Source organism: Anoplopoma fimbria, chromosome 4, assembly GCF_027596085.1.
Source record: "Anoplopoma fimbria isolate UVic2021 breed Golden Eagle Sablefish chromosome 4, Afim_UVic_2022, whole genome shotgun sequence".
Taxonomy (NCBI): Eukaryota; Metazoa; Chordata; class Actinopteri; order Perciformes; family Anoplopomatidae; genus Anoplopoma; species Anoplopoma fimbria.
The window spans coordinates 12360209-12384797 of record NC_072452.1 but is presented as its reverse complement, the minus strand read 5'-3'; the positions used below and the strand labels follow the sequence as shown (position 1 = coordinate 12384797).

Here is a 24589-nt window from a genome sequence, read left to right as displayed (position 1 = left end):
TCGACTTCATTGTACGTGTGTACGGAAAAGTGACTGCTCATGTAGAAACACAAAGTCCTCTTTGAAAATGAAATGCAGTTGATACAGTTTTACGACACAAAAATGAAACACGTAGGTGACACAGGCACTCTTCACTGATTGGGCCTGCTTGATGAACAACTAGAGATGCTTCTCACACATACAGTATGTCGTGATGTTAGTGCTATTATGGACCCTGCTACTGGACCTCCATAGTAATTGGAAGCTCTGAAAATCTCACACAAGAGACCTGCGTTCTTGTTTGTTTTAGGGATAGCCACCATGACAAAATGTCACTCTGTCATCTAGTTGGAAGATTAAATATTTACTTACTTCTCACCAGCTGTCTCTGAACACTTAAGCAGTCTTTATTTTGGCTAATCCCCTTATTTGTATAAGCAAGTCATTACCCTCTTGTTGTCATAGGTGGCTGAAGTAAATCCTTCAAAGCGGATGGCTCATCAAATGAGTTGGTATCATGTGACATTGACGAGCTGTTAAGATGTAATCCTTTTACTGACAATTCACAGACATCAGTATAGACAAGAGTCTTTATATTGACAAATGTTAATGCCATGCAACTTTTGTTGTTGCAATCCATAATGCAGTAAGATTTCCCGAAACAAGACAAAAGCCAACATTCCAAACAAAGAAAGCACCCATTATATTCAGACAAACATAATGCAGCTATTGTTGTTTTTAACGTTAGCACAAAAACAAGGATACAGTATGTGGGGGCATGAGGAGTTTATGTTTGCATAGCCATAAACTAAGGTCGAGACAGAATAGGACACAATGATATAAATGTATATCTACAGTTCTGACCCCAGCACACAGCAGTCAGTCCATCTCTCAGTCAGTATGATATTAATAAGGTGGTGCGTCCAAAGAGAAAAACCATAGTGGGGAACAGTTGTGGCTCAGTGTTTCAATACTTTGGATCTTTGCTACATGTGGACATAGTTTAACAGTCACCCTTGTGCCTAGTCAAAAACCTTTTATCAACTACATAAATAAGGTCCTGTGTTTTGCTTCCTGGGCCTTATCCACATATTCCCAGAAAATATATATGTATTGTACTTTGGATGAAAACTAGATACATGTTATAGTACTGCATACGTTTGTGGGTAATGGGAGTATTTCCAAGAGGCAATCACTTAGAGTCAGTCAGGACTAGGGAAAGGGTAGAAAAAACACTTTACACAAGGTTATGTGTCTCGTAAAAAGGTGCAATCTGTAACAGTCAAAAGTGCTCTCCCTGCTTTATAATGGTATCAGTTTGTGTCCCATTTATATGTGACTGTAATTTTGAAAAACTAAATCCTTAAAAAGTGCACATATAAAAGAAATCAGTTAATTACTGTATTTTGTAAGTGTGATAGAGTATATTTTCTGTATTTTGTCAGTAAAACGTACTGTTATACTAAACTTGAAAAATGACAATTTACAGATTACACCTTGTGGAGTTGAGAAAGTTTTAAAGCAGCAATAGATAACATAATACTGTCTCAAAGAGAAGGAAAAATTAAAAAAATCCAGTGACATCCATAGTTTTTTTTCCACCAGAGACCTAGGCATTAAAGACCATGGTGCAAATATTGTAAAAATAAATACATAAATACATACATGGGTAATCCATCCTTACATACATACACATATTGTATCATAAAATAAGAGAGTTATAAGATAATTATAAAATTCATATGTACAAATGCATAGTCCATATGCGTCCACAAATAGGCCAAGCAATGAAGTTCCTCTCTTCATATTGGGGTTTGTTTGGTGTTTGTGTTTTTCATGTGGGTATATGTAATGTGGGTTAGAGTTTGTGTGCAGTGGTGTGCATGGCACTACAAGAACACAGAGGTCACACACCAGATCGCTCTGTGCTGTTTCCTCTTGTCTCACCTCTAGAGTCTGTGGGTTTTAAGTGGGTAAAAGTTCAAAGGTCAAAAGTTGAGAGGTACATGGCCAGGCGTGTCCGCAGTGTCTGGTGTGAGTGTCCGAAAGAGCTGTGTGAGTGCGAAAACGGACGAGATGAGCACAGTGCAGCGTTTGGCTAGAACCCTGACCCCGTCACTCTCCCCCTGACCCTGTCCCGACCCAGTGAGGCCCACACTTTTACCCCCAACCCCGGCACCAGTTCCAGCTGTCTCAACAGCCCCAACAAACTCTCGGTACAGACCCACTATCTCCTTCAGCTTGTCCATGGCCTCCTGGCTGTCATCGTCCTCATCCACCAGACTCGCATTATGGCACATTTCACAACCAGTGCAGGGGTTTTTTCGCAGGCAGGCCGCAGACAACTGAACCAGGGCACTGAAGCTGTTAGATAAAGAGCGTAGGGCTTCATCGGGAGCCCAGCCTACACGTGTGGCCCGCTGACACCCAGTTGCCAATCGTCGTGCCTCTGCCTGGAGAAGACTTCTTTCGGCCTCTGTCATGGCGGCTGTGCTTGTCCCAGAGCAATTTGGGTCTGCTGCTGGGATAGTATTGCCTTCAGTTCCATTGTGATTTAGGTCAGGCCCCACTTTTATACTTGTAATATCCTGCTTTGAGTCTTGACATGATGTTTGTTGAGTTTGCTCAAGTGATCCCCTTTCTAAGACCAGCAAAAGTTGTTCTATATCTTGTCGTAGGGAGGCAAAACCTCCCTTAAGCCCACCATAATTCTTGTTGGTAAGTGTACGAAGAGGTCCACCAAAAGAGTTTGTGGGGGAAGCCGGACGTGAAACTAGGGGACTGAGTTCAGAGGATGCAGTGGAGAAAGTAGAGAGTGGGCGGGGGTTGTCCCTCAGCAGTGACAGAATATTGGGCTTTGGAGAAGGTGTTGTAGGAGATGAGACAGGTGCAGGTCGGGCAGGTTGTGGGCGTGTGCGACGTGAGAACTCATAAATGGTCAGCTCCTCGTCAAAGCTTATACCATCCTCTGTGTCTCCACTGAAACAGTTGGCGTAAACGGTGCGGCAGCCACAAGCCTCCCGGTGCTGTTGAGGAGGAGTGGTGTCAGCAAGCGAGGAGGTTGGTGAGTCACCTCCAATTTGCATGCTGGACACACCTCCCAACCCCACTGCTGAATGGGGCCGTGACTGAGGCTGCTCCGATGAAACACTGCCACTGTGTGCACTATTCTCTTTAAATGTCAGATTAGAGTTGGAGCCGTTTGTCCCATTGGCCTTTTTCATGTGTGAGGTCACTTCCTGGGCCTCTTTGATGGTGGCTATGACAACCTCAGCTCCTTCCTCTAAAATGTTCTCATTCCCTCCTGATTTTGAGGTCACAGTCTCTTTTTCCTTAACAGGGGTTTTGTTTAAGTCCGATAAACCGCTGGCTACAGACAAGCCAGAGCCAAATCCAGATGTGTCTCCATTGATGGAGCTAGTGGAGGGATAGTCCAGAGTTCCTAAAATCTCCTGGGAACGGGTCATGTACCAAGGCAGAGCCTGGATCTTCCCTCTCAGGGCAGAAGCTGGAAGTCTACCGCCCAGGCTGGAGGAGCTGGTCCTCAGGTCTGATCCTGATCCAGATCTTCCAGGCTCTCTGCTTTCAATGCCCCCAACACCTTTGGAGTTGGTTGAAGTAAGGGAGGTAGTAAGGGTGAGAGGTGCATCTGCATTTTTGGGCGACAGGCTTTCATGACTCAGAGAGACCCTCCTGGATCCTGACTGGACGCTGCCATTGTGGCTGCTCCAAGGGTGGATTCCATTCGGCGTAGTGACGCTATCCTTGAAGATCCCTTTGCTTGAATCAGTTGGGGAGACAGGAGAGCTAGCAGGTAGTGATAAAGGGTGCAAATTGGTGGGAGAAGTGGGTTTGGGGGGTACTGGAGGGGGAATGGCTAGCTTTGTACCTGAATTAGAGCGAGGGATAGGGGGTAGGTTTGGGGGCTTTCTTGTGGGTAGAGCATTCCCATTGTGTTTCCCCTCAACTCTAGGAGTTTCCTTTTCATCAATGTATGCTTTGTCATTGGAAACAACATGTGCTCCATTCTCATGTGTCGGATCTTTATTCTTTTTTGGGCTGTTTTCTTGCTTTCTTATCTTGTCCTCAGTTTGTGGGGTTGTTATGGGTAGTGGTTGCTTGCTGCACCTCACTGCTCTGATCAGGGGTGATGAGAGAGGCAGCCCACCTGCCCCAGATGTGACAGACTTAAACTCCATGGTGTCTGGCTCCATTTCCAGAAGTTCAGAGGAATGACGTCCAGAGGCATCCCCATTGCAGTGGGCATATGATCTTGCATGCTGGGGGATTTGGGGGGAATGACCTTAGGTTTGGGAGGCAGTAGGGGCTTAGGTGCCAATAGCGGTTTGACCTTAACTTCAGGTTTCTGAGTTGGCTCTGGTAAACTGGCCTTTTGGTTGGTAAGTTGATTTGTGGGGCCTTTAAGCGTCTCCACTTCTCTTTTGATTTTAGAGGATTTGGCTTTATTGGCAACGGGGGAGGATGGCTCTTTCCCCAGGACAGCTGAAGGACCATTCCAGCCTCCACTTAACCGATTAGCATTCCGCCGGTCAGCCAGCTCAGCGTCTGTGAGGGAGAAACAAATCAAAAGGGAAAAGATAGAAAGAGAAAGGCATCAGTGGATTTACACAAATCTTTCCCTCACCTCGTTTTAATGTCGCATTAGTGTCTCACTGAACTCACAAGTTGTCATCACATTAAAAAATATATATATATATCACCATAGACAAGGACCTTTACAAAAACGTGGTAAGGACAAATTTTATTCATCTGCAAAGTCATAACAAATGTGCTGTAAACAAACCTGATAGATCAGGAACTGGAGGAGTAAATCTCTCCTGTGCATCAAAAAACTCATCTTCAGACTCTGAGGCAGTCTCTTTGACCAAGATTGCTGGTTTGGGATTGGGTGAAGGTGTCAGAAATAGACCCTCTTCGTCCTTGGAGAGGCGCTGCTCAGCCTGTGCTGCTTTGTCCGCAGGAATTGAGCTCGTCCTCACTGGGACTTTGGGAGGAACCTTTTTCTTTCTTTTAATGGGTGATCTTTGAAAGGGTATGCTGTCAATCATTCTCAAATCTCTTGAACTAGGTATCTTAGAAATGCGTCTGAGTCCCTCCACTACTGGCTCTTCTTCCTCATCATCGTCATCATCATCGTCACTAGTAGCCTCAGGCGGGCTAGGGAGGAAATCAGCCTTTGAGAGCTCAGCAAAACAAAGGCAAGAGTTGTCATTGCCACGGTAGTTGAGGTTGGTGGGTCGAACGGGCCCTTGGTGGCGTTTTGGCTCCAGGAGGTAGGGGTGGTGAACATCCAAGCCTGGTAGATCCTCGCATGGTCCACGGAGCGCATCCAGACGAGATGGGGCTTTGGCTGCGGCACTGCTCTCCTCCAGGGCAGCACTCAAGGAGCCACTTGACAAGCTGGAGAAGCTGCTGGTGACCCGTGGGTCAGTGTGGTACCAGGTGGTCTCCATGTTCATTTCTTCATCCATAATACTACATTTTCGTAGACCACTTCCTGTTGCTCCCCCTTCCTCTTCACCCTCATTTTCTGTACCTTCTGTTGTCACTATTATCTTCACTTCCTGTTTGCCTTTGTGCTCCTCTTTCTCTTTCCTTTCCTCCTCTTTCCTCTTCTCTTCCTCCTCTCTCCTCCTTTCTTCCCAGTCTTGGCTTGCTGGGTCTGGGCGTTTGTAATTCTGAGAATCCATTGGGTCATCCTCATCTGTTGAGTCATCTGAGTCACTGCAGCAGCGAGACACATAACCTAATAACACCAGAAAAATACAGGAACAATAGGTTAATAAATTAGTAGAGCAGGGTATGATTTAAAATGTGATAATATTGCATGACTGGCTTTTCTAACAGTACCCGTACTGGCTGTTGACATACATCACTATGTGATGTGAAAAAAATCTAATCAAATGGCCAAAAGCCAGAAAGTGATTATTTTAAGTGAAACAGTTTTTGCTCACTTGATAGGGATTCATAGCACACGCCCTCTATTACAGCGAACCTCCCACACACACCTTCTTCAGCAGGAATCCGGTGCACCCTCACTTTTGGGCGCCCCAGACGGAAGACATTGACACTGGGATCCACAAGGAGTTTGCAGTAGCCTCCCAGCAGACACCCTAAGTCTTTGGCTGCCAGGGAGTCCATCAGTAAGGCAAATGGCTGAAAGGGGGAGGGCATTGCAGAAGATAAGGTAAAGTGATTAAGGCCAAAGGGTAAGGGAGAAAAGGCAATGGAGGGGGACAAAGAGGGAGAGAGAGTGTCACGTTTGAGTCCAGAACTAGCTTTGTATGGCTTCCACACTCCCCTTTAGGCTGTCTACTGTTCGTGTATTGGAGGAGAAATGCTTGACCTATATTTACTCAACCATGAGCTTCGGTGTGAGTATGGTGTGTGGAGTGAATATCCATTTTTTTCAATCTGTGTCAGTGTATGGGGCCCACGTGTTTATGAATAAAAGAGTCTTGTATTTCAATGTCTTCCTTACCTTCATGTCGTGCAGTGAGATGCGCAGTACACTGACTTTGTCTGACTCCGAGAGCAGCTCCACTCGGCTGATGCTGCTGAACTCAACCAGTGTAGAGATCATATTGAGCTTGTGGTTGATGATCTGACTCATCCCATATTTGGCACCCACCAGCAGGCTGACCAACACCTCCCTGTCCTGAAGCTGAGTGCGAATGAGAGCAACTGGAGTTACATAATGATACAATTTGAGCAGAAAGGAGGAGGTAGAATAATGAGGATTAAGGTAGGGATGCAAATGTGGTTCGATATGGAAGATAACATCTATAGTCATGCTCAGACGGATTTGTCGAGCCTTTTGAATGGTGACCTATAGAACATAGATGCAAGACTCAATTCTGATTAAGTTGTTCACATAGTTAATTCCTTGACAAACAGACCTACCAGGTGATATCAGGCTCTTAACCCTTACCATCATCGTAGCTGTGTAGGACCGTCCCCCATATGAAATGAGCTCTCCCAGCTGAGTGAGGTATGCCAACCGAGCCTGACTTGCAGAAATGACCTAATACAGAGCAATAGACAAAGAAGAAGAGAGCGGAATATCATTGAGGTGGACAGCAAGGGGACATAATGAAATAAAACCAGGGGGATTTTATGGTTTACTCACTGACCAAAACAATTTTCCACAGATAAATAGTCCCCATGTATTTTCCCAGAAACATGACCTAAGCCCCAGACCTTCTTTTCCCTTTTTAATCATCCTCCCAACCTGCTCTCAACACTTTACCACCACTTTAAACCTCAGGAAGAAGGTAAGTGTCAACTGAAAAGCACCCTGAAGTTATAACTAAACTTTCACCACCTATCCCTTTATGTCTCTCAATGTGTCCATCCACTCATCCATCAGTCTGGATCTACCTTCTGGCGTGGCTCTAGCAGGGACTGGATCTTTTTGAGGTGGTAGCTGATGGCTTTCCTCAGGTCCTTTTCCCTCATGTTGCTCAGCAGTGTTGGAGAGATGAAGCTGTCCATGCCAAACTCCCTCCTGTCATCAACACACACACACACACACACAGAGTAATAAAAATCACACAAATAATGAAGAACTCTGTAGCCCCACATGTACAAATCACTTGATTCAGTTTCCTAATAAATATTGGAACAGCATTTGAATGGAGAAGGAGGCTGGGACTGAGAAAAAGTAAAAGCAGTTTTGTGCTGTAGAAATACCTTCTGATGTTTTTTTTATCTTCCCTGCTGCCACTAGATGTTACTAAGAAGCCATATTTTAACCCAACTGAAACCGTGACTGAATCATCAGTTTATTTTGAGGTGAAAACAGCCTGCGTCTGCGATACACAGAGTATTTATGGCTGCAATGACGTATAAAATCACATTAATCTATGACTCACTGAGATGGTCCTTTGGGAAATAGATCTGCGCTAAGGTGTGTGCATTTATAGCTTCAAATGTGAGAGAGAGAGAGACTGAGAAAGACAGAAAGGGAAAATTGAAAAACCCAAAAAGACACTTTTTATCCACACGCTGGAAATAGGGCCAATATGCAAACCCTTGTGCACACATGAAAAGCATTTATCACATGAATCACATTAATAGATTAGGCATTTAGAGTGCACCTTTATCTTTCACACACACACATATGACTCACGTAATACTCTTGATAGAGGCCCTGGTCTGTCCACAACTATCTAGCCTCTCGTGCATGTGCAGGGCAGCCAGGCGGAGCGCAGTGTTACACTTCATCTCTACTGCAAAACGCTCCAGCAGCACGTCCCCAACACTCTGGAAACAGACATTACAATTCACATGTACATTACAGTAAACAAATCAATGTACAACTGAAAAGCATCATATTTTCATATTTACTTGTTTAATATACCAGCTTGCACTAGCAAAATTTAACAGCTCATGAGCATCTTTAGAAATAAACCAACACTGGGACACCCAAAGAGTCTCTTATACAGCAAAAACAAATGCAGCATGAGGCAAAGACTCCTCTAGAACAATAAATCAACATGACATAAGTGGCACTCCCAATGCTTTACTGTGCAACACAAATATGCAAAGACAAACTATGGCTTTGAGGCTTTTCCTCCAGGGTTGACATATGGTCTCAAAGTTGAGCTACATAACAGCACGTACCTGACAGTATGCAGGAGTTTTTGGTAACTCAAAATATGTACAAGGCCTCAGGTATAAACTGTGTTATATTGTTAACTTCAAACACCTTCTCCACTTTGATTTTGGCTCTATTTTTGTAATGTTTTACGCCAGGTTTAGAGTACACTAGAGCAAGTGAAAATATCGGATATACAGCTGCATTTGGCAAGTGGGTACAGAACAGTTCTTTTTTTAATTGAACTTTTAGACTTGGTTTCCACAGAAACTGGTCTTCTGAATGATGTTGAACAACACCTAGTCTCTCAAATGGATGAAAAAGGAGACGGATAGAAGGTTGTACTGTGGATGAGAGAATTAGCTTCTCTGACCTGTAAGAAGAGGTACTCAAAGGTAGAGGGGTCATCCTGCAGCAGGTCCATGGGGTCTCTCGGGATGAAACACACCCTGAACAAACATCTGTAGTCATGAGAGTCTTTTTTCTGCACCACCTGGTGAAGACAAAAAAAATAAAGGTAAATTACACCTAATATGAAAAGCCATTCACAACTACAGCATTTTTGTGTGTGGATTTGTGCATCCATTGTTTCCTTCACCTTCTGTATGAGCTCGTCTTCATGCAGCAGCAGCAGTTTGGTGATGCTGTACTGTTGCTCTAGCACCAGGGCAAAGTACTCAATGGCCCGGATGGACAGTTTATCCTTCAGAGTCAGCACAATGTCCTGGAATGGTGAAAAACCAACAGTTCAGACCCCCTTAGACAAACATGCTTCATCCCTGTCTGCTGATGGCAGATGGTCAAATCTGATCCCACTCTCAGTTTCCCTTTGGCTGGAAATACAAACTGAAACACAAAAACTGTTGTAATAATAATGATGTGCTCTTGAAGACGACAAGAGATATGGACCTAGAGCTACTGATCCAGTTATCCACCTTCTATCTCATTATGATGATTGTATACAGCAAAACTCTCAGTCTGCAAATGTCCAACTGGACTGAGAGATGATATCTACAGCTACGCACAAAATCCAGCTCTGCCTTTCAAACAAACAAGTGCTTCATGGTTTTGAATCACAGCCTACTCTTCTCCTCACTTTTAAATGTTTCATAACTTCCTCCTCCAGAAGCTATAAAATATGGCAGCTACAACAGCAACAGCCTACCCATATTCTTACACCCTTGGGGCAATCAAAGCATAACTTGTGGTGGGCTTAATTACAAAATACACCCACTCGTTTCCAGAAAGCCTTTCGCAAATAGATCAAATGTTTGGTCACATGATGAGAAACTGAGGGGGCCGATGAACTTTCTTCTGAGGACACTAATGTAGGCAGCGCATAACACAATTTAACTTTCTATATATACTCTTTAAATCTTTATTTTGAATCTAACGGTTGCTTATTGCTATAGTTACAGTATGATATGAACATTCGGCTTATTCAGCTTGGTATATAATGAATATGAATAAGAAGTTGCTTCTCATTGGCTTCCATAGGGCGCACCGGTATTGACAAACATGTCAGCCGCCCAAGAATGATGCTGCCACCTCTTGGACCGGCTAGTAACGAGATGCATCGTCCAAATACCCCTCTGCCTTTAAAGTTTCATCAAAGGTGATCCAGTAGTGTAGCAGTTATACAGCCATTTAAAGGGTCACATTTTATCTTCCATTTTCAGTATACACACAGTAAAATTCTTATAATAGGTTGGTAAAATTGCCTCTCTTCTACTTTCAATAACTAAAACCAGTTTAAATACACACCTTGACTGTGGTGCTGTTGTCAAACTTGAAGGCCTTGGTCTGCCCATTCTCTAAATAGACTTTTAGGACGTTGGGCAGAAAGAGAAGAGAGTTTCCCTGATGGAGAGAAGTGAGAGATGTCATTGTGGTTAGACGGGAATCAATTTCAAACTAGGGACGTTATAATAGGAAAATGTCATCTTAGAAAAGTAGAAAATATAAGTCCAAATGAAGACTGATCGAAAGACTGAGAGATCCAGAGATTGGAGTCATTCATCAGTGGCTCACAACAGCTTTATTTCTGTGTCAAGTAAGGTTTTCCCACCTGAGTGTGCCCGTTGACCACCACCTCCTCTGCAAAGCGCACTTTAACTGGATTACTCCTCAGACGAGCTCTCTTCTCTGCCGACATGATTGATGACTTGGGATTCTGCAACACAAAGACAGGCACCAGTGCCATTATGCGGGGACTGAGACGCACACTTGTCAAGCTCAAACAAGTGCAATGATATTCATTCTGAGACGAAGAAACTTTGAGACACACAGCCGTTATTAAATGGTCGACACGCATATATTTACATTTAAACATGACGATCTAAAAGCAATGTCAAGGCAGTAAATCAGGTCAGAAGACACGGGTTTAGAGTCACATGCTTGGAGAGCTTATGTCTTACAGTAATGAAGGATGGTGTAATGACTCTTGGGGAATGCAAGTGTGTTTGAGTTGATGGGAGGCCATCAATGTCTTCTCTGTACTCACTGTCATGTGCCGCAGGATAGTCACATTGATACAATCCTCCAAGTCCCTGGGCGGAGAAACAATACATACACATAAACACATACACAAAGAAACAGACTCATATGCAAAAAAACACACCCACACATGGTCCCACGCACATGCACACGAAAGAGATCATTATCTTTCTGTCCAGCTGTCAAGTAAGCACTTTCTCCTCTGACCTTTGCCCTTAACTTGTTAAGTCTTTCTCTCATACACACACACCCTCACGCATGAATCATCCACACACATGGTCAGAAATGCACTCAAGCAAGCAACTATGACAGTGTGTTTAGTCACTGGATGGACCGGACATACTGGTAGTATGACACTGGTCCCAGTGACTGGGATAGATAGATAGATAGATAGATAGATAGATAGATAGATAGATAGATAGATAGATAGATAGATAGATAGATAGATAGATAGATAGATAGATAGATAGATAGATAGATAGATAGATAGATAGATAGATAGATAGATAGATATCTCTACAGTTATTCTCACCTCAAGAGGTTCTCCACCTGCTCAGCGCTCAAGTCCTCCAGCACTGTATCATTAATCTGCAGCACATGGTCCCCTGGGTACAGTATCCCATCTGCAGGACTCCCTACATGTAGGCACACACACACACACACACACACACACACACACACACACAAACAATGAAAAGACTGAGCGCTTACATGAAACAAAAACCCAGATGCACATGTGGGCTTGCATTTTCAGTTCAAAGCAAGGGAGACACACACACACACACACACACACACACACACACACACACACACACACACACACACACACACACACACACACACACACACACACACACACAGTGACACATATGGTTATTCAACATGGCTGACTCAACAGTGTTCAGCTGAGCTCTCCAGGATGTGAGGGGTTACAGTTTTTCTGGGTCTCATCCAGCTCGGCTCCGCTCTGCTTTCTCTAGTTATTTATATTCATTTGTCTTCAGGCAAGAGAGCACGACTGAGACACAGCGGTTAGAGCTCACTCTATTCCACATCCACAGACACACACACAGACACACACACGCACACAACATACTAGGTGTATGTATGTGTAAACACATATTTTCACACACCCTGACTGACTGGCAAAGCCCCGACTGTCCCTGATTTTTGACCCACTGACGGCATCCCACACTGCTTTGCGGGCTTACACACACACACACACACACACACACATACACACCCACACCCACGTACACACACACAGGGAACACTTGCACACATTCCCTCTCTCTTGCCAGAGAACTACCCCCCCCACCCTATTGAGCTTTCATGTCAGCCTTGCCAATATCCTGATCTGTGCGGTTTTTCAAGTCCTCTCCCTTTTTCGCTTCCTCTCTCTTTCTTCCTCATTCACCACTTCTCACATTCACCTCGTCACATGGCCTGTCCTCGCTGACTCCTCCAACACCCAAAGGTGTCAACTCCCCCCTTTTGGTCTCCCTGCCAGCATCTTCTCTGTCTATTAAATCTTGTTTTCTGTTATCACTTCTCTTTCTTTTTTGGCAGCAGATAGCTAAAACAGAGCTGGTGGCAGGATAGGACACGTTATCAGCTTATCTTACAGGATAAACATTAAAGTGATGGATCAATCTCTCTCTCTCTCTCTCTCTCTCTCTCTTTTCTCTTCCTCGCCTATCAAAGTTGCCTAAATGGAAAGTGATTTAATTTATAAAGGATGAGCAAGTTGCTCTGCTGTTTCTGTGGCTTTTCTGGCACCGTGCCCTGCAGTTGGAAGAGTTAATCAATGGTCAGTGTTTCTTAGTGTGTGTGTGTGTGTGTGTGTGTGTGTGTGTGTGTGTGTGTGTGTGTGTGTGTGTGTGTGTGTGTGTGTGTGTGGAGAGTGTGTGAGAGGGAGAGAGAGAGAGAGAGAGAGAGAGAGAGAGAGAGTGCACTGTTGCATAAAGCAGCTGCAGTTATCCCCCCTGACAAACCTGCCACACTCAAACACACACCGTCACCAGCTCACAGCCCATGTACCTGCGGCGATGTCCCTGACCAGCAGGGGTGCATTTGTGGTGAGGATGAAGCCATGTCCAGTGCTGCTGTCCAGGACCGGGTCCCTGGTGATCTGCAGCGTCAGCTTAGCCTGGAAGTTCTGATTGGATAGACTGTTGGAGCGCTGCGACCTCCCATCGCCTAGCAACCGCTCTCTGAGGAGGTCAAACAGGGTTAACAGGTTAACTTTCTAGAGAAAAACACTGTAGTTATCAAGAGATAAATTTAGGCTGATCAAGAAAGAGGAGAAGGATCACTGCTGTATACGCTGTCTACACTTTCATCACTTTGTACAGATAATATTTTTACTGAAATTTGACTAATCATAACCATTTTTATTAGGCAATGGCTGACTATTAGTCTTCACTGAAGGTTTTAACAGAGACTTTGTGATTGCAAATAACAAAATATTTACCATCAATTAGTAGTAGGCATTTATATTCCGATTGATCAAGTTCTCATTACCAGCCATGACAGTAATGCTGGTACTGTTTTTACAAAATTTAGTTTGGAGGTGAGGTTTGAGCACAATTGTCTGAAGTTGTGATCCACTTCGAAGATCTCTAGTTTTATATTTTTTAGTTTTCACATTTTTTGCTTTAAAATTGACTCAACTGAATGAAGACCCCTATGATCATAAAACAACATGAAAAGAAGAGTTTACAGCCATGCTAGTGGCTCTGTGATGCTGTACTTTGACACAGCAGTGCTTTGAGGTAACATGCTCACAACGACAATGTCAACATGCTGGTTTGTAGCAGGTAGAATGTTTACTATGTTCATCATCTTAGTTTAGCATGTTAGCATGCTAACATTTGATAAGTAGCACTTAACACAAATTACAGTTGAGGCTGATGGCAGTGTAATAAGTTTTACCGGCATTTCATCATAATTCAAAGTATAGTATTTAAATTGATCTGATGATGGTGTTGTAACAAAAAATTAAAGATCACTAAAGCTACTGCAATTCCTGCTGAAGGAACCTTTATATAATATCTGGCCAAAGAGCCAGAGGTCACATTCATATAAACTGCTACACACCATCAGCTTAAATGCACCCTGGGAATACACAGTATCCAAACATGTTGTGTTTAAATCAGTGGCTTCATTTCCTTCAGCCTGCTGTCCTGATCAGCTGGTTACATGGTGAGACTTTTTTCCCAAGAATGACAAACAGGGAGTTTAGTGGGCTTCCTCTGCACTGCCTCCATTGCTGAGATGAGAAACCACTTCATGGACAACAAGGGAATGGAGGGCCCTTGAAGCATATTTGTGGTCAACTGTGGGGTGTATTTGTGTGTGAGAGAGAAGGACAGTCAGGTTTTGAATATGTACTCAACTATGTGTTATGCGTCTGAGTGTGTGGGAGTTGGGAGGGAATATGGTGTGAGTTTTATGACAGGTTAAGAAATCAACTTTTTCACATTTTCTTATGATTTTGGGGTATTTTTTTCTCTTTTAGAGAGAAATTTCAATAGCAGTTTATTTTAAAAAACGCACCATCTGTACAACCATCTCTTTTAAATCTTAAATGATACATATCACACCTCCCACACTTCTTCTCCACTACAGAATCTGGCAGCATACCTAGAAGTGGATGGAGCTGTTTTCTCCACTCTCCAAACTCGATTGTTTGGTTGTTTGCTATATAAATTGTTTGAGTTGCTGCTGCAGTGGTTTGTGTGGGGTTGGCATTTTCTGCTACTACTGGCTGTGTGGTGCCAACATTTTCTACTGCAAGCTCAGTTGTTTTTCCATGGAAATCTACTCCATTCTCACTCAAAAGCAAATGTTAGGGCAACCTCACAGGGGGTTATTGTTCATTCCAAAGTATTACTTTTACAAACATTTCCTGAACTTTGGATTGGATTTTTGCCCTGAGCTCTGACCCTTGTTCATTCTGTACCTGCTAAGCGACTCTCGGGTACGTCGTATTATTGTTCCCACCACCTGCTGCACCCGACTGGTTCTCCGAGCTGGAGACCTGCTCCTACATCGCTCCTTCTCCTCCATTTATCTAAAGAGACAAAAGAGAAAAGCATATGAGCTCCAGACATAATCCCAACAAGATGAACACAGAGAGAAAAGGAAACGTGAAGAGAAGATGAAAGGATTTGGAGACACAAAATAAGTTATAAACTCTTTCGAGTTAAGCTCCTTCTTGTTGGACTGTGCATTCAGCACCAGCATTAGGCTTCAGCTAAATTAGCATTTCATCTGCTCTGTTTTTATATTCAAAGCATGTAGCTGCCTTGAATCCGATGAATAATCCGATATGCGAACAAAGGCTGAATGAGAAAAAGAGATGGGTATGGGAGTGTAGTCAGCATGAACAACAACATGTCCCACACACACATATGCTTAAATGACTTGATTCTCAACAACTGCACCATCACATAATAACAGGATTCACAAAAAGTTAAATGTAAATATGCTTCAATCTGCATGTTCACTACAAATCAGCAGCTGTGCGCTTTCCTTTTTGGCTGCCCTTTAAACAGGGGACTGCTCGGACATAATGAAGAATGGAGGACTCAGTCAAACCCCAGGGAGGCAAAGCTGGTCAGCATTGAATCCTTACCAAACCTCAAGACTTACGATTCCCTTCAACTGTGTTTTGTTTCTGTCAGCGAATCAATGCGCTGGCTTTGAGCTTGTACAGCCTCTGATAATTCCTTTACAGGGTTTATTGAAAATAGGATATTTTCGGGGTGCTGCATTATTCATGTTCATGTTTCTTTTGTGTTTTGTGTAACAGCAAAACATATTTTAGAGGGCAGGGATGTGTAGTGGAATCAGATTTCAATGTGTTTTTGATTATTTTGTCTAAGAAGCTGTTTCATTTGTATGTGGCATCATATACTTCATCTTCCTCTCATTTCTGTGTTGGACTGTTTCACCCCATGAGGCAGAGTAAAGCGAGGGAAACTTTGGCAGGGATGTGAAAGAGTAGCAGCCCAGACCTGATCGATACAGCTAATGATGATGAATGTGCCCCTGAATCCTAATGATCGGTAACTTGGCCTCAACAGACAGCTGCAGAGAGCTTAATTTGATCAGCTCTCTGAAATGATGCAGGTAACTTTTGCAAGCCAAGACCTTTGTGAATATCTTAAAGGAGCCCAACAGCTTTAGCCACGCTTGTACAAGACATTTTAAGACAAGCCTTTGTGAAGTGAGAAGAAATTAAAAGCCCTTACATCGCAGTTAACTTATTGAACTTTGAGTTTTGAATTGATGGAAAGACAATACACCCTGCATTGCAATGAATAGAGGACTTCAAGCAGTTTAGGTCATAATTGTGAGATTGAATACTAAATTCATTTATCTTCACTTTACTTTAACCAATCAGCATCTACAACGGATTTCAGCTCGTCTCTGCCAGTGATGACTAGCCTGCGTCAGTATTAGTTAAGCATGCAGTGAAGGTCTGTCCTTTAAGAGGATTAGAGGCCCTCATTCTGCACAGGCCCACGCTGGTCAGGGTGTCACTTTAGCACCTCCCGCTGATCTGGATTGAGGCAGATTGATGTGGATGAGGAGGGATGAGCGAGGCTAGGTGGCTGACAGCTGCACATAGTGATTATTGACACAACGTTCGATCACCGAGGGAAGCGTCATATAGATCATGAAAGATGTTTGGACTGCTAATAGAGACTTCCTTGCATTGTGTGGAATGTGCAGCATGCTTGCAAGTGCATGGATGTGCATGTGTTTGTTGTAGTGCTGCAGTCAGTGCTGAGTCAGGCGACAGATTTTCTGTCATTTTCCTTCTTTCTCTCTTCTGTCTTTTATCTTGTCCCCTCCCTCTCTTTCTCTCTTTCTCTCACCCTCACTGTCCTTGCCGAGTCAGGTAGTCATCTCGGATGACAGTCTCTGTGGGCAGCAGCAGCCAGCCATTTCTTATATACATGCACATCCTTTGCACTTGATCCACGGGTTTACTATCCTCCCTCACACAATAACAACCCACCTTTGTAACGTTACTAAAGCAGGCAGTGTGTATTGGTGTATATGGTTCGACCCTTTAAATGCATATCCTAAGTATAAGATATTCTAAAAAATAAAGTAGGCCTACTTCACATTCATTTCATGTGGTAAGCCTCAGAAAAATGCCAAGAAAGATTTTAAATAGCCCTATGTTCTGTCCTCAAGAAACCTGCACTTTCAAAAGCTCCACATATTTTAAGAAAGAAGCGCATTTTAACTGAAGGCTGTGAGAGTGTGACTCACCGTGATGTGGCTTGTCTCTTCAGGACTCCAGAACACAAATACCCTCTCGCCCTCTCAGACATCAGCTCTGCCGCCCCTCCAGGATTGGCTGAAAAGAGGTGGAGGGGGGTCCTTGTGATCATCAGGGCCAATCCCAATCTGGTGCGGCCACCTGTGCAGAGCAGAGCAACACTATCAGTAAGACCTGTCAAAACCCATAAAGAAGATGCATAACCCCACGACGAGTTTATTTTTATAATTGGAGCGTGAAGCGAAACGTTATCAAGTCTGATTAAGTCAGATCAGCTGTATCTGCCTTGATTTTCTTTTACCTGTTTACAACTTACAGAACTATATTCTAGTGGTTGATGTTTTTAGAGTGAAGACGCAAGTATGTCAAGCAAAGCAGATGTGAGTCTAAACCAGCTATGTGGTTGTGGTTTTCCAAGAGGCCCCTCCTCTGGTCCCCAAGGCTCTCTCTCTCTCTCTCTCTCTCTCTCTCTCTCTCTCTCTCTCTCTCTCTCTTTCTCCCTCTCTGTACTCCTCCACAGTCTCAAAAGCACATGGCGATGTAGAGACGAGGCACTCCATCTCCGCCTGGTTGTCTAAATTAAAATTTCATACCGCCCAGTTCAGTTAACAGTTCTTACTGGGTGCACTCTAAAAGCAAAGAGGACAGCTTGTGAATTCTGATGTGGTGAAGAGAGAGACAAGCTGCAGGCAGAGACAGATCTTGGCCAAGGAGAAAATAGGACAAGTCTTTCATACGAACATCATGAAGGATATGGATTGAAACCTTAGCCGGCCTCTGGTTTGGGGAGAAAAACATACCCTTGGGGAACGCTTTGTTGCGAAAAGCTGGACTGTTAAATTAGGAGAGACACTGAATAAACATTCTTGATCTCGTCCAAGGAAACCAACTCATTTTGTAGTTAAATGTTGATCTGCGAAGTAAACTTTCCCTCCCTGGAGCTTTCATCTACAAGAGGGAGCAGAAATCAAGGAATTGATAGTCTCGTCTGTGCAGCTCTTCCATCAGGCCCTGTGTCTCACACACAGAGCTCTTTCACGAGGCCCAATGTGTCCAAATGAAAAGCCAGCAGAAGACCTAGACCCACACAGACTGCAGGGCACATGAATAATGTATGTGGCTAATGCAGCTAGCCTCCGACCGCCTCCTTCTACATCTTTGCCAACACAGGCAACAAGAACAGCGGAGGACAGAAGAAGAGAGGCACACACACACACACACACACACACACACACACACACACACACACACACACACACACACACACACACACACACACACACACACAGGAAAGACATATGGGGGTTGCAGAGGTGAGGAGGGGGAAGAGGGGAGGGGGACTCTGAGGGGCTGAGAAAAGGGGAAAGGATACAGAAAAGAGAATTGGTCTAGGCAAAGAAAAGAGAGAAAGGACAGGATATGGCAGGGGGAGGAGAGGGGGAGCATTTTAAAGAGGGTGAAGAGGGCAGAGTCAAAGAAACAGGAGAGTAAAGCTGCGGGAGAAGAAAAGAAAGAACAAAAGTATCTACAGTGAGTTTGTCCACAAGAAGCAGTGGGGAAAAAACTGATAAATGCAGCATTTCTCCACCAGCCGAAAGCAAACAAAGCCAGCCAACAGACATTGATGTATGGTTAAATAAATAAATAAACAGCAGTCCTGTAGCATTGTGACATTTCTAATGCTGTCATATACTTTCTTCTATTACTATATGGTCTCTTAAAGGAAGAGCTTGTTCCCCCTCTCTAATGATGTAGCAGTGGTTTTCAAATCCAAGTAAAACATGTGTCTGCAAGCTGGCCATGAGTTTGCTCCTAATCTGGTTCTGAATCAATAGTAATCGTGGATCCTGTCCTCCGCTGTCCTTTAGTCCCCAAGCTGCCCACAAACACGGCTCATCTGCAGGCCTTTCACTCTTTCTCACTTCTCTCCTCCATTTAACCTTCTCACCCCTCCACCAATCATAACTGTACATGGAGCATAAATGTATAAAGTGCTGTTAGGTAATTAAGGCAGTCTGTATCTCTCTGTGTCGATGTCTGTGTCTCATTTTTCTGACACAATGGCTGCCCCTCTCTGCTCCTTTGCCCACACAATGTCTCTCTGTCTCGGTCAGTCAGTCAGTCAGTCAGTCAGTCAGTCAGTCAGTCAGTCAGTTATTCAATCCTGTCGCCTGGTATGATATGAGCACGAATGCAGTTCATAGACATACACTCTCTCCTCAGGGGTTGAGAGGTGGCACTGAGCTCACAGCTGCTGTGCAGCCAGCTGGATAGAAAACAACCCAATTAGCACTACTGGGCTGGACTGGGCCACGGCAGGTCAGACCAACCTGGACAGGATCTGGTGAAGTTGCATTAGGACAAGAAGTAGGAGAACAATTGGCCCGATACAGCTGCTGTACTGCTAAATGACACAATCCGAGTTTATGGATATGACAATCTGACTGACGGGATTATTTGATCAGTAACAAACTTAAATTCTTGTCAATCAGCTCTCCGCACTAATAAATGATGACTGGACTCAGCACTTGGACACTCAGTTAATGTGGTTACAAACACACAAGAGCACACCACATGCATGCACAAAGACACATACACACAACTCACATGGCTTAATATGATAAGCAAGTGGAGTGTTATACAATGGGTAAACAGATTCCAGCAGAAGCCTTACTCGCTGACTGAACGACAGCTTTTACTTAGAAAGGGCCAGTTGGCTGTTATTGACAACTTGTTCTCAATCTGTCACACACACACACACACACACACACACACACACACACACACACACACACACACACACACACACACACACACACACACACAAAGAAACACACACATACACCCTCTAGCCGAATATGACACACCGGATACAGCTGCACCCCATGAGGCGCTGGGTAGCAGCAGCAGGGGTCGGTTCAGCAACTCAACAATTCATTTTGGCTCATAGTAGCTGGCACCAATGTTGGACACTCAGTCCAACAGCAGCAAACTTGGCACAAAATACTGTGATGATTTGAGGTGTGAGTAATTTCGATTCATATGGGGCAGCTGGATTGCTTCAGATTTTCTAAATTGTAGTTGTAAATACGAGGAGCAACAAGTAAAGTCGACAGTAAATACTCCAAAGATGCATGTTCGCTTAACAGCAGACAAATTAAATACAGATGATATGCTATGCTTTTAATTCAGGGTTTGATTCTTGTGGAAAGTTTACATAAAGGTCAATAAACCTTTATTGAACAGGCTATGGGAGAAAAAATATCTATATTATGATTCCCAACAAAAGTTTGAGAAAGTGTCAGAAAATGTCGAGAAAGGTCACAAGAGCCAATTCAAATACATTTACACTCATCAGAGACTATATGCTGCAAATATTTCTTTCATTTCATGATCGTATTACAGTTATTGTGCAACATCATGGCCACAAGCAGCTTCTACAATAATAAATACATTTGAATTTTGGATAGGAAGCCAATAAGATCTCCCCAATTCCATGTTTTCAACAAATAGACTTATCCTTAACGTCTAAATAACCAGGCTCCTGAGGTACTCTGCCGTGTAGTGACTCAGGGTGCGTCGAAAGGGTAAGATGTCTTTTCATAAAACCCCATGTGGAAAGTTTTTTTCAGTTGAGATGATCAACATGTGGAACTCCTTATTCAAAAAACCCAAAATGCATCATGACTGAAATTATATTTAACTCGAGTTAGACTGAAAATGTTTATGTTTGTGACTATCAGACACATACAACAAAATACATCTCAGGTAAAGGCAGACATTAGACAGCATAGTGCCTAAGAACAACATCACCATTTTAAAAAATCAAGTACAAGAAAAGGCAAGTGACACAAACCATATCACAAGGATTTTTTTAACAGAGCCATACAGGAAGGTATGAAGGATCTCTGAGAACAATTACATTCATCCTGATAGGAACAACTCATATTCACCATAGAGAGGATCTGATTTATCACTGAGGACTACACTCGTCCTCACCATTTGGTACTGACATGCATGCTCCCCAGAGGACAAAGTCTAATAACTTTATTGATACCCTGCCACCAGAAAGTCCAAACTTTTTCTAATCCAGTAAAGTATCTTATTTTTTACTATATGAATAGGCACAGGCAGCTACCACGGTTGTAGTTTGTGTTTTTATAAAGCTCCATGTACGGACGTTGTAAACAAGCTAGGCTATATATGCTTTCTATATGGTTACTATGTATTCTACTTATCCCTGTGAAAATAACTCTTTAAATAAAATAATTTTGCGCTGAGGTTCACCAAAGAAATAATAAAAAAAAAACAGTATTACAGTCAACTGCCAAACAACAGCTTGTTTACATCTGGTGATTGCTTCACTGCTTGTTGTGTTTTGCTGGTTAATTTTCTGTCCTCCAGACATAATCACGTCTGCCTTTACTTCATTCAGCCAGTCAGCTCATTCCATTAGCATTATGAAGACAGGACTCACTGTGTGCCGCTCATTTCATTTCCCCTTTCATCTGCGACCTGGCGAGGCTTGAGTTCCCCAGTGCACTATTAAATAATGGGTCTTTTGAAGATTAATAGTGTGCTGCATTGTGTTACAGATCTCTATCGATGGTTCTGATGGTTCCGGAGAGACACAGACAGCGAAAAAGAAAGAAAGAGGAAGATCTTGATGTTAGAGGATGATAGATTCTGCAAGTCTGGAAAACTGTCTGCCTCTTCTCTTCTGTTGCTGTCCGAACCAATTTCCTTCAACTCAGTGATTCTTCAAAAACTGCACAATAGAGGTCTTATCTTTAAATAAAAGTAATATGAGGGCAGCCAGTGAGCTAGCAGCTCAATAGGCCTCTGGGCTTTGGAATAATACTTACATATAGCCAAGGTACGACTTTAATATTTCATATCACAAAGCAGAATAAAGGGGGATAAACTTAGTAGAGCTGATTATTTACTTCAAGGCTTTATGATTGATTTAGTCTTTTCATACTCTCAATGTTTCACTATATAGTCAGAAATAGAGTTGGCCTACATTATGGCGCCACTGCCAGTCAAGTGTGCCATCACCATGGAGCTGTCATCTCAATGAGGTCATGTCTCATTTTTCCTCTGTAGGAGTAATACTGGTACAGTTTGATGGAAAACACATAATTACAGTATACTCGTTTGAACTATACATCAATCAATCCACCCATCCATCAATATATCCGTCTATCCATCCACTACCATTATCATACACCAATGTAACCCCTGACCCATGAAATAATTGAATTCCTTTCCTGAGAAACACCCGTAATGATTGATCAACAGCTTCAAGTGGCCAGTGGCTGTAACAATGTGAATCACATTTCTGAACAGCTTCAATTATAGATTTATCTAATGATCAGTTGGTCCATGGATTGGGCTGGAGCAGCAAAATACCAGGCCAGCTATACACAGTTTGCCCTGGAGACATGAAGCTAAGATTTAAGAGGAAGAGAGGGGGAGAGGATGGCTGGCGTGGCTGCGATATAAGTGGGGCAGAGGAGCAGTCAGTGGGGCAGATCGAGGCTAATGCAGCTAGGCATCAAGGCTCTCCTGATGTGCAAGTTCTGCCCTGTTTCTCCTCCGGCAGACTGACCTCGGGGTAGCAACTCCCATCACATGTTGTAGCATACATCCCTGAGTCACAGCACAGTGGCAGAGCACAGTCACACACTCTCAGTGACCACAAGAGTGAAAGGAAAACACTAAGCAGCCACAGCTAGGCTGCTCATCGGGGATAAAATGGCATTCATTCATTGAGCGTGCATCTGTGTTTTGTGTGTGTGTGTGTGTGTGTGTGTGTGTGTGTGTGTGTGTGTGTGTGTGTGTGTGTGTGTGTGTGTGTGTGTGTGTGTGTGTGTGGCTGCATATGAAACGCTCAATGATTAACTCAAGTGATGTCTCTATGCACAGTTAAGGCTGCGGTATAACACGTGTTTAAATGGAACCATAACCGGCGGTCATATTAAATCATGTCATGCATTAAATGAAGGCCCCAGAACAGCAAAACGCATTGTTCCGGTCTAGTTGTGTTGCGCTTGTCATGCCTGGCACGGCACGGGAAAGCGCAGGGAAGAGGCTGCTTCTGGCCAAAGGATATGAGGAGAGAAAGAGAAGGAGAAGGCGACTGTCCCGGTGTGGCTGCACATCGCCTACGCCCATTCACAATGTGCGTGTTTTACAACCCAGACTCATGGCAGCCCCCCCCCCCCCCTGATCCGTCAGGATTTAGTCCGTTTATTCCCAATCTGTAGCCAGTGACGGAGATTTCACTGCGCATAGGGCAGCATGGATCTCCACTATCACTGATGAATATGTAGAATAAATACCATTCAGTGTGGTACAAAACAAAAAAATGGCCAGAATTGTGTCTGTAATTCTGTATAGTATCTCACGATGTATAATACCAATAACCTGAATGGACTAACTAGTCTATGCATGGTATTGACCGTGTCTATTGCTCCTAAATGCGTTAAAAATTCCCTTTAAATTATCAATATTTACCATTGCACTGACCGACCACTAACTCTGATCACTGGTACAGCCATGCTGATCAAACCAGGGGTCTAAACAAAGAAAAAAAAAGGTCAGTCTTTTGTTACCTTTATAATCTTAATCGGATTTAAATCTCTCCTCCGCCTCCCTCAAACAGAGACATGGGTGTTGCCTGCAGGCGTTGTGAAAACGAGCGTCATTTACATTATTCATTTAGATGTGATTAAAAATCAGTCCAAATGGCTGCAGGAATGGATGCAAGGTGCAGGCGCCTCCGCGAACAGCCGGGCGCTCCTTCATCAGACAATAACACCGGGAAATACCGAGGAAAACTCACCTAGTTTTGTCTGAGGAGGAGACAGACGGACCGGGAGTCTGGGAAGGTTATCCCCCCAAAAAAGAGCAGCGATGCGGAGAACCTGAAGGGAAACGATGTTTGTTTCGCCAAAAAATATCCTCGGCGTCCTCCCTGGCCGGATGATGGTGGTGATGTGGTCTGGGGGGTTTGGCTATACGCTGGATGCTGTCATCGTACTGGGACTGCTCTCTCCCTAATCCTCGGCCCTGAGCTCAGAAATAACCCACCCCCTCCCTCTGCTCGGCTCTCTCATCCCTGCCTCCTCCGCCGTCTGCCCGGAGGACCCCCACCCTCCTCCGCAAGGTCAGCTCATCCAACGAGCTAC

The 24589-nt window shown here is 43.7% G+C and overlaps 1 protein-coding gene across 1 annotated transcript; it reads right to left on the bottom strand.

The window, feature by feature from the left end:
• frmpd1b (FERM and PDZ domain containing 1b) lies at positions 1-24301 on the bottom strand. The gene is given in 18 exon segments (XM_054597392.1): positions 1-4267; positions 4270-4545; positions 4784-5746; positions 6009-6156; positions 6482-6664; positions 6932-7024; positions 7381-7507; positions 8132-8265; positions 8973-9092; positions 9198-9323; positions 10364-10459; positions 10668-10772; positions 11103-11148; positions 11628-11730; positions 13136-13308; positions 15060-15170; positions 17387-17537; positions 24244-24301. Coding segments are annotated over 16 exon segments (5100 nt in total). The 5' UTR covers positions 15167-15170; positions 17387-17537; positions 24244-24301; the 3' UTR covers positions 1-1967.
• Between the last annotated feature and the right edge of the window lie 288 nt (positions 24302-24589).